Genomic DNA, 11,398 nt, shown 5'->3' on the forward strand with positions numbered 1-11,398 from the left:
TGAAGCCAAGTTTTGAAACAGCAATAAACTTCTATGATTGCTTTTTTATTTGGCACTTGGTGCATGCTATAAAACATTTTTATATCTGAAATCATAAAACATTTGGAAAAGTCTTGAAATACCTAGTTACAAACTTGTTTTAATTTATAAAAGCCTTTTTAAATTATTTCGTAGTATTCGTTTCCTTATACGATCTTCACAAGTAGCTTTGGTTTTATAAATGTTACTTAATAACTAATGGAGGCCTTTTTAAACCGGTTATATGAAACAAATCCCGCTATAGGCCCAATAAAGCTTATAATAGGCATTTGGCCAACTAAAGGGATTATAAAAGAATATTATGCAGAAACAACCAAAATGTAAACAATAAAATGTATTTCGGTGGCAAAAGGAGAAATAAATGTTTTTTGCGTATGGAAGGAGCAATATCGGATGAAATTGACTTCGTCAAGCGTTAGAAAAAATAATTGGCTTGCTGCACAATTTTAATTATTTGCTGGAAGTGTACATTTTAGTGGAATTTCCTGATTGTCAGCTTAGTAATGAACATTTCAACATTTGTCTTGGTCCGTAATATTTGAAGTTTATCGATAATAAAACAGTGAATCCATGAATATATTTAATTGTCTCTCAAGAATATTAGAACAGTGTGATGAAGTGATAAGGGAATAAAAAAATCTTTGCATAATTCGACAAATTGTGTTCAATTATTTTTATCATCTGCCGCCAACATCCCTTGAATTATAAAGGCTTCATAAGGTGCTTGTACTGTTCTTATCAATATATTTTCAAGGGGACCTCCAGAGTTTTCGTATTTAAAAGATTCTTTTAAATGACTTTAAAAAACTCATCAAGCCTGAAGCGGTTTTGTAGAAAAAATTATAGATTGCTACATAACTTTGTTGGTTTAAAGATTTCCGTTCAAGCTACCTTTTACAACACAATACACTTTTATAAGACAAAAAAGTTTCGTAAATGTGAATAAGTTTGATTGGCAATTTATAGATAACAAAATCGTTTTTTAAGTGTCCAATAACAACTATTAAAAACAATTATAATATCGCCATTTTCATGGCCAATAATGATGAATTTACTAACGACTGTTTATTATTATAAAAAGTATTCCTCATCTTATTCATGCTTTATGAGAGTTCCATCATCCTTATGGAAGACAGAGTATAAAAAAATGCTTGAACGAGCACAAATAGTTCAAGTTAAAAAATTCATAATTTTTAAACATATCTTTTTTATAGCATTTTAATTGCTTTAAAAAGCAATTTACAGCAGGCCCATTATTTTTTTAGAACTTTCTCATAAATATTTGTGGTAAACTTGAAAGCGCATGTTGATTAATTGTTGGAATCGAATATTCTGATTGATAAAATCATGTTGAATTCCGTAACAGAATGATGACAAAAAAATTTGTGCTTTGTGCTTTCGATTTTATATTTTATTTGAAAGAGATTCATTTGTTTTAAAAATTATTATTAAGAACCAAATGCCGGAGCAAAATTGTTTGTAGACGAAAATAATATAATAAATAGGATTTATAAGCAAAATTCATACAGAACGTTTAAAGTTGATTTGGCTTGTCAAGGTTTTATAATTTGCTCTACAGAACCTACTGCAGTAGGGCCTTTTTGTGCTACTAACCGTTGTATTGGAGTTTTATAGATTCTTACATATCAGAACGCGGTTTTATAGTTTTAATTTATAGTTGGCATGCAGTTCATTATAAAACCTAAATTGTTACTTGGGATGACAAGTTTACCCAATTGTCCTCCTTCGGCACACAAACAACATATCTGACTTTGTATCACTCCACCTCAGTGTACGCGTAATGTTACGATTCCAGATCCAACCAAAACAGAATATCAACTTAATAAGACTAATTGAAGTACTATGCAGGGAAAATAGTCGCATTTGGAGTCAGTCTTCTTTGTATATTTAGACATTCATCCTGTTAATCATTATGAAACACTGACTGATTTGCAGATTCCACAGATCGTCTGCCTCCTCAAGTACTAGATACCAAGTTTCTCAATTTTTTCTCCTTGTTTATCTCCGGAACACCCTGGCGAGACTTTTCAATGAAAAATTTCTGGATGGAAACCTGCCAGGTGTCCACTAAAAATTTCGTTGTTCTATCCAATACAATTATTTTTTTTTTCAAAATATTTCTCTGCTAGCGGTCGAAATATTTTGCGCACGATTTGACCTCCGTATTTTGTTTACCTTGTAGGAATGAATTCAGTCCTGTTTATCAGTCAACTAAACGAACCAGACAGAAAAGTTTGTCTTTTTCATCACTTCCTCTATTGAAATTTTTAGATTGCGCTTGATAAAACCTTTCACATTCTTTAACTTCATGGAATCATTCAGGAATCAATCATCTTCACTTAAACACAAACTCCTTAAACGATTTATCATATGGACTTTGGTCTGTTTTTGGGTCTCCCAACTAGGACTTTCCTGGATGATTCTCGATCATGTCCAAAAAATTATGTCAATTAGCTTTTGTATTGGACTCTATATCAAAAGTAACCTGTCAGATTGTTACGAAATTTTGTACACGTGCATATGATATTGCTATGTAGTTTTACTGAAAATTTAATCAATTTCCATTCTTACATTAAAAACTTATTCACAACATGAAGTGTTGCATTTTTTCGAATACACTTCTTAGTACTCTCTATTCATTGGTGTGTCAAATTGCCATTTTTTTTTCGAATTTCGAAACGCCTTTAATCTAAAAGTCTCCTTTTAGGTCAAAACGAACGACAGAATTTTTGCCGATTTTTAAAATGAGATTTAGGTACTCGGGTTTTTGTTTTAGATTTTGTATGACAAAAACTCGCAAATTTGTTGGGAGAATGTCACTTTTTTTGTTTATCTAGCATATTTTGTTTTTACGCGATACAAATTAAAGTCTAAAGCTTACTGGAAAATTGTGTGGCTACAACTTTACCTAAGATGGCAAAGCGTTTAGAGTGGCGAAAAAATATCTATAATGTCCAAAACAGAGCATTTTTTTCTTCATGAAAAGAATCTAGCAACAAGGCCAGATCTTCCGTCCAATTTTCAGAAATATTATTTTAACAAGAAAGTTATTGATTTAAAAATCTTGAAATATTCTGATGAAATTAGGGTTACCAGAAGGACTCTAAACTCTAAACCAGATTCCATGATTTAGCAAAAATTAAACTTGAGTCAGATTGAACCATTATTTGCTTCTTCTCATTTTGATTGGGAACAAATACGAACAAGCAATAAATTGTACTGGCAATGTTCACCATCACAGTTGAAACTTGATTTATTTTGAATGACATTCTCACTCTTAACTATGTTTTGATTCAATGATTAAGGGCATCTAAGTTTCTTTCAAAAATTATATCTGATGGAAAACTGATCGAGTTCGCCCCCTGTTGGAACTAATAGAGTTCTCTCAATACAATAATCCATCTTGTTATGTCAAAGCTTATTGAATTACCATTTTTTACAAAAATCGTTGGAATTATCATATCAGAATTATATTTAACGTAGCTTTTGTGATAGTGCCACCCTTTTTAGAAATGAGAGATGTCTTCTAATACAGTAAAAAAAAACATTTTCTACTGTAAACACTACCACGTTCATCAAATTTATTGAAAATCAGTTAAAGCTATAATGTAAAAAAACCAAAAAAAAAATCCGAATTATGTTTTCTTTTGTTTAAGTATTTTGTATTGGAGCCTTCCTTTTTTAGGTAACAAGGAATAGCTACAAAATTGAGTTTTTGTTCATTTTTTTTCGCAAAAACAACAAATTTTAAGAATTTGAACATCCTTCACAGATTTTTTTTTCAAAATTAAAAACTTGCTGACTCAATAGGAACATATTCATTCCAGATCGACCTTAAGCAATCGGTTCGAGCAATAGTATCTGGTATTATCTTTGGGCTTAAATAAACTCGTTCGTAAAACAACATTAACAAGCACCGATAGTTTTGCTCTACGAAGCCATGTGCTTAAACTATCTAAATTTACATTTCAATATTTTTTTCAAATACTTGGAAGTTAATTTCGCTGCAATGCCACTTACCAATTGAAATTAAAAAAATTTAGTCAACGATTGAAAACCTAAAACGATTCGAGATACTGTTATAAATGAAAAAAAGTTTTGCGATTCGAAAAAGTCAACGCCTACTCAGTATGTAAATTGGTATCTAACAAAAGAAGACCCGTAAGAGATGCTAGAAACATTCTAGCATTTAACTCTTTCGAATTAAACTTTCCATGCCTACTTTGAATCCTAAGAGAAAATTCAGGATTTTTTCGTATATTTTCTCGTCAACTTCATTGTTAAGGATTTTTTTTTCTGTGTCTAATAAGAAGCCGGCGATTGAGGCCTAAAGAAAGTTATTTGTTGAAAGCCAGAAGAATACTTCCCCGTTTGTCTATCATTTAGAACGCAAAGCATGGAAATAAATAGAAAACGCCACAATAAATTCCACTTCACATAAAAAAAAAACAAAATAGCCAAATATCGCTACTGAATGGCGCTAGCTAGCCGGTACAACCCCCACACAATATTTGCGAAAAATTATATTCTGTTAATTCGATTCGATGTCCAGGGTGTGAACTTTTCCATTTGCACTTTCATCATTGTGTTTATCAACAGTCGTCGTTCAGTAGGGTCTTTACAAAGTGCTGTTCAATGAGTTGTTCCCACTTATTTTCGTTACAGCGAATAAACGAGATTCGGTTAAAAGTGCCGACCGACCGCGGACTCACGATGAGGAATCCCGCCGGAGCAAATCACTCGATGGTGACGCAATTCTGGATCCCATACGGCAGTTGGACAAGGTAATGACGTTTCGAAAAAGGTCGTTTTCAAGGTTGCGTTTACTAATCTTGTTCTCCTAATCCAACAGAATAAAAATAAGTCAGCATGGAGTAAGGTGAAGGGTATTGTGAAAAATCATCGAGGTTCACTAAAATCTAACGGATCGCAACGGAATACCAAAAGTTCCAACAGTGTCGGATGCAGCCGGGAGGCAAGTCCCTGCGAATCGATGGAAGCTTGCGAATTGCAACGGGATCGTTCCGATTCGTTCTCTTCTAACCAAACTTCACCCGGTCATCGGAACAATACGCCTACCTTCCTTGCACTGCCATCGGGAGACACGACGAGCTGTCCCAATTCCCCCTGCGGATCACTTCCGGCAACATTTTCCAGTGATGATAACGAATGGCGACCAGAGTGCAAATTGAGACGTAGCGGGAGTGGCGATCGAGGAACTTCTTCATCTGGTAAGGAAACCGGTGGTGGAAGTAGAAATTCACGCAAGAGTAAGCACATCCCTGAGATTGAATCCGTACCTGAAGGAATCCCGATCGATCCTAAGCACACAGCCAAGTTGAGAAAATCTCCACCGAAGCCGTTGAATCTGAAACAAGAATCTCTAGCAAGTACCACCGACCTATCGCTATCATCTCCTGGATCGCAACGAGAATACTCTAAGCAGTCGCCGAAGCGAAAGAGCTACGGAGGCGATGAAACCTCAGCTCCAGAAAGCCCCTGCAAGGCGATGGAATTTTTCGAAGGAGAGCTGTTGGAAGAAATGTCCAGTGAGGAAATATCCGACCAAAATACTCCGCATCGAAGGGCGTCGTTGAAGACACGAAACCTGCAACGGCAACGGGACGAAATCAAGCGACGGTACATGGAGCTGCAGAAAAAGTTACAACGGGAGTTCGATGCTAAACAGCAGGAATGGGACCGGATACGACCGGCGGCCTTGTTGCTGACCAACAGTCCAAGTAAGTTTTCTGTGCGATCGGGAATATAAAAAATATTATATTTTTAAGTATTCTTCCTAGTGAACCAGCTTCTGCAAGATTCTTCGCCGACAAGTCCCAAACGGGAGCAGCAGGCACCGATCGTCGAGGAGAATCTTTCACCTGATTTCAAAAAGAAACTAGATGAGTGGCGAATAAAGGTTAGAAACCACTAGAATTCCTATTGTCTTAGTTTTAAATTTACTTTTGTTATTAAAACAGCACGCACCTCAATCGAAAAAGGAACTTCAACCATCGTTGGCGGCTTTGCCAAAAGAACTGCATGGTGATCAGAAGAAAAAACCGACCACCGATTGGCAACTTTGGAAGACGGGTCAAATCAAGTTGGAAGGGCAGGGTTTAGCTCAGCTACCCAATGCCAAGGATCTTCCCGAAGATTTCCAGAAAAAGTTGTGTAAGTAATTCAACTGAGAGTTTGGTAGTTTTTTTTTCATAATCGGTTGCCTATTCACAGCTGAATGGAAACAGATAAAGGCGTCAAACAAGGGCCCTTCCTACAGCACCCAAACCTCTCAAGTGAGCGAACACTCGATGAAGAGACAGCAGAGCAAACCGACGGGAGCAATACCCAAGAAGCCAAAAACACCGGACGAGCACAAGTCGGGCGAGGGACTGCTTAAGCTGAAAGCGTTGGTCGGCAGTGGTGCTGAAGCACCGAAGAAGGAGCTGGTGGTGCAAACCACCAAAGGGTTCATAAAGTTCGAAGGAATTTCACGAAAGTTCACCCGTCGGTTATTCGAATGGGAAAAAGCAAAGGGTATAGGACCGGAGGCTTCAACCATAGCTCTGCTGCATCCAGGTTACGCTCCTGTCGTTGTGGAAAACAGTGACAATCCGTTAGAAAACAAACGTGAGTATAAAGATATCAAAAGATTTTTGTTACTAACACACCCTATCACATTACAGGTGAGAAATCTCCTGCCCTCGGTCGGTCTCTCTCGATGGACAGTATCTCTCCACATCCTCCGGCGGCTTCTATTTCTCACCAACCTTCGAGCCTTTCGTTGAACGATGCTGACGAGCTGAAAGAGATCAGCGAAACTGCGGGCAGTCGAAGGATATCGTCCAACCCCGAACTGGAGCTGTCGGTGGAACGAGAAGAACCCCGAGCGGTTCTGGTGGAAGTGGAGGATGTTCAAGAAAGCGTCGATCCCATTGTCGAATCAGTTGCTGCCGCTAAGCTGGTAGTCGCGAGTGGCCAGATTAAACCAGAGTATGTTGTTTCGAACAAGTTTTATAATTATGACCCATTTCTAATCCGTCTCTTACATTTCAAAGGCCTGGCTACAGTTCGAGACCATCCAGCAACAGCAGTACAATTTTGAAGGACTCTACCAAACTGCTGATACGGCTGCGGGAGCAGGATTCCGTTGATCGGGACGAAGTGCGTCGTTTAAAGATAGTGCTACGAGCACTGATTGCCACCCTGCCGGAGTTCGTTGAAACTGGTTCCCGCGATAGTATTGCATTTTTCGCATACATGAAAGAGCTCGCCTTGGAAATTCTGCGCTACCTGTACAAGTTTGAAGATTCTTCGTTGAAGGATGCTTCCGAGATTCTAGAAAATGTTCAAACAATCAACTCACACGTTGCTGACTTGAAGAAATCACTCCATTCCTATATGAAATATGCATCGGGAATAGCACGTCCAGAGGACGACATCCCGAAGATCAGTATTACACCGGCCATTGGAGCTCAAGCGACTAGTTCGATACAGAAACCAAGCGACAATCTACGAAGCATGGCAACCATAAACGTGACTCCGACTTTTGTTTGCAATGCCGTTCGAGTTAACAGTTTGGAAAAGGAAAAAGAACGACCAAGACACTTTCCAATCAGCTCAGAATCCGACCCGGTACCACTGACGTCTCATTCGCCCGATTCTTCGACACAAATTGAAGGCAGTTTGACGGAAGATAAATCAGTTGATAACAATAGTAAAAAGGTGGCACGAAATTTGAGTAACGGTTCACGCAAAAAGACCCGAATTAAAAGGATGGGCTCTCGGCAAAACAGCAAAACAGAGAGTGACAGTAGTGACGAAAGCACGGCAAACTACGTATTGGAGGTGCCTCGGAAAACGAAACGCAAAACAAGTCGGGCAAAGAAACCCAGTGACTCGACGGAAAAGTTACCTCAAACACCAGCACCACCACAATCTGACGATGTGGTATTTATTTTCAAGATTAAGCAGGGTCAGAAGTCTGAATCGACGGACAAACCGGTCGTGCCTAGTCAATCGATAAGCGTAACTGAAGAAATTCTCATCTCACCAACCGAAACAAGTGTTGAAATGCAGGAAAACAAAACAAGCGCGAATGCGGTATGTTGCACAGCAAATGTTCTAGTCAAAACGAAGCGGAAGATTTTCTCCACTGTCGATGGAGAACCGTTCAACAATTCTCTGGTGAATGTGGTCAGTCGAGAAGTCGAATCGTCAAGTACTTCCGATCGCAGCGATCAACCAGATTCGGGTGTGTTGAAGAACGAACAAAAATTGGTGATCAACTTGCCTCCGTTACCTCAATCGCCGAGCACGCAACGGAGATTGGAATCAAAACTGGGCCCTCCTGGTAAAGAACTTTCGCCCAACATTCGGCTCATGATTGCCAAGTACAATCAACGACTGTCGACGGAGCGTTCCGGAAACTCTCCGCACAGTTCTGGATCGTGTTCCCCGGTTGCATGGCGATCGCCGGTACTCGATAGAAGGGTGAAGATGCAAACTGAAAAGTACCAAGAAAGTATTCAAATATCTAAGTCTGCCAGTGCGGGTAGTTTGCGTAAATCTTTGCGACAGCTAGAAGCCGCTCAAAAAGCTTCCGAAGGTACGGGAGAGATGAAAGAAACAGCGAAGGTTGTTAAATCGTCTAGCACAGGAGCAATTGAGAGTGGTAGACAGAAAAAAGAGGAGAATGATGACCAGCTCGATATACCGAAGATGACTTTCCTAGCGTATGACAGCTTGAGAAGAAAAGATTCGCTCTCGCGATTGGAGAAAAGAGATTTAACACCAAGTGAATCGGGAACTGGTAGAGTTGAGGTGTTGAAGAAAGAACGGTTGTACAAAAAGCGAACGGAATCACCACAAGGGTTGGGAAGGGGTGTGGTTCGAAAGGTGCCAAAGGAAAAATATACCAGATGTAGATCCGTTCCCGGCGAACAAGTTGCCATTCAAGATTGTGTTGAGGAAAAACTTCAAGTCACTAGGAAAGCCGATGGCAAACCACCAAGTCCACGTTTGGCCGTGCGGAAGAAATCAACCGCCCAGGATGCCTCACGATCTGCACCGACTACGCCACTTGATGAACAGAAAGGTTTGGTTCCGATGAGTCAGCGAGCGTTGAAGCTGCGAAAGGCCAAAGAAGAGTTCCTTAGTTCATCGGCTGCTCGAGCAGATCAGCAGCAGGAGCAACACCAGCGTCAGCAAATTTGGAACAACCGTATCAGTCAAATCAGTATGGTTAGCACTAGTAGCGCGGATGATTCCGTATTAATGAAGAGTGCAAGCGCTGGAATGATAAACAGTGAACCGATGGATAGAGGCGATGAAAGTCAGTCTGAGAACCTGTATGAATCGCTTACGAGAAATCCCTCGGGAACTGGAGATGAAACACCATCTAGAAACACCAGTGTTCATGGAAGCCGTTTTGGACTGTCGAATTTAGCTTCCAAGTTGAGAAAGGTAAAACTGAGAAGAAGCAGCAAGGATTTGAGTAAAATGCAAACCATATCGACGCTGTGCAGACAAAGTTTGATGGTCGACATCAGTGGCGAAGCAATGAAAATGGGTAGCGAGCAGAACCTCGGGCATCGATCTTCCTCGACCGAACAGAAAGGGGAAACCTTGAAGAAGTCGGGAAGTGTGCAGGCGATTTGCAATCGTTTTCGCAAAACCAACGAAAGGAGCGATGAGTTGAAAAAGAGTCGAAGTTTGGGATTCCTGGAACCCGACCGTAAACAGTCCCAGTAGTGAAGCCAAAAACGGATTTCACGTCTAATAAAGTATTACAATTAATCTTTGCTAGTGAGGAGCGATCCTGTAAAGCATATACATAATTGGTTATTTGTGTTTATTGTACTAAGTACAGAGCCGGAGAAGAAAAAGAGAGAAACTCGTAATATTTGCTGTCACGTACTGATTTGCAATTGTGCCAAAGAAATAATGTATGACAATCTGAAAATTTTCTAGCCACTTCTTCTGGTTAGTCAATCGTTGCCGAAATAAAATGTGTTTTTAATCGAAGTTAGGTGGCTTTTGATATGATGCGTTGAGAAACTCCTTGCACCGGTTTCTATTTTTCTGTCTTCAAAATCAATTATCTTATCAGCGGTGGATGTTTCTTCTTTCAATAAATAAAGGTATACCGGGAATCAACCTGTAATCGAAATACTGCAGCAACAGGCTGCCTGAGTTGTGATGGTGGTGATTATGACATGGGATATTTTTTATCACTCGAGCCCGAGTATCATGACGGGGGGAATTTGCCGGCCGACCGAGTGTCGTGATGGTATTAAATCAATAAATCGAAAATAAATATTTCGAAACAGAGGTGGCTCATATCGTAACCAAATAATGGATGCCTGTGGGAACGAAATGGGTTAGCTAGACGGTCGAGCTTAGATTAATACCGTGATTATCCCGGGGAAATCAGAAAATTTTAAAACATACTTCGTGCTCAATTTCAAATGAACAGCTTTGAAAAATTACTCACGCCGTCCAACCGTTACCCTCCTGTATTTAAATTTCTGTCAGCGTGATTCGATAGAAAAAACAATTATGTACCATGAAATGGCATCTCTAACTATTTTTTATGCAAAAGAGATGTGATACCTAAAATTTCAGCTTTGACGTTTGCCTATCACGAGCTTCTAGCCTTTTCAATTGAGTTATACGAAAATATTGCAAGTGGAACTGAAATATAAACCAAAACATAAATATGCGCATTTAGCCCGTCCGGTTTTGGAAAACGGCTATTTTGACTTTACTTTTAGTGAAAATCATGTTCGTGAATAGGTCCGTCTCTTCCCTACCATCTTTTTGTTCGTTCGCACTGCAAGTTTTAGCTTGTGGGACGAACCATGCTTGGCTTTCTAATGTGTGGTGGTAGATGTAATTCTATCTGTATCTACCACTTCATAGTAGTTGACCCCTGCGGAACGAAAAATTGGTATGGGATAAAAATACTTCTGAATAAAATTATGCTCGCTCATTTCCACCATCTTTCAATTCTTCTTACTTTCTATCCTTGTATAAAATTCCATAATTTTAAGATGTTCTCACCAAGCATCACCTTTCACCAATACGGCCTATAAACTAATTAATAAACATAACTAACGGTGATTAGATTCTTCAAGTAGAGAAAATTTTCAATTTGAATTCCCCCAATCATAGCATGCGAAATCGGCTCAAATCGATCGGTTCGAATTTCCAAAGAATTTACTTTCCCAATATTGCCAATCAGCGCCTACTTGAGCTGCAGCGTTACCGTTTCGCAGAAAAATAAAATATATGATCTGACTTGATGGCAATTTCAGCAACACCAAGCCACGGGAAG

General features: G+C 39.2%; 1 protein-coding gene across 2 annotated transcripts in view; it reads left to right on the forward strand.

The window, feature by feature from the left end:
- LOC129746666 (uncharacterized) overlaps nt 1-10,057 on the forward strand; it is a 49,322-nt gene extending 39,265 nt beyond the window's left edge. Inside the window, exons 5-11 of one of the 2 annotated variants that reach the window (XM_055740488.1) lie at nt 4,726-4,844; nt 4,913-5,801; nt 5,850-5,980; nt 6,042-6,234; nt 6,295-6,690; nt 6,747-7,053; nt 7,119-10,057. In XM_055740488.1, coding sequence (XP_055596463.1) covers nt 4,726-4,844; nt 4,913-5,801; nt 5,850-5,980; nt 6,042-6,234; nt 6,295-6,690; nt 6,747-7,053; nt 7,119-9,813 — 4,730 coding nt within the window. In that variant the 3' untranslated portion in view covers nt 9,814-10,057. The remainder of the gene's footprint in view (nt 1-4,725; nt 4,845-4,912; nt 5,802-5,849; nt 5,981-6,041; nt 6,235-6,294; nt 6,691-6,746; nt 7,054-7,118) is intronic. The other variant, XM_055740497.1, reaches the window with a different exon arrangement.
- Nucleotides 10,058-11,398: the final 1,341 nt, after the last annotated feature.

This window comes from Uranotaenia lowii, chromosome 1 (assembly GCF_029784155.1).
Source record: "Uranotaenia lowii strain MFRU-FL chromosome 1, ASM2978415v1, whole genome shotgun sequence".
Lineage (NCBI taxonomy): Eukaryota > Metazoa > Arthropoda > Insecta > Diptera > Culicidae > Uranotaenia > Uranotaenia lowii.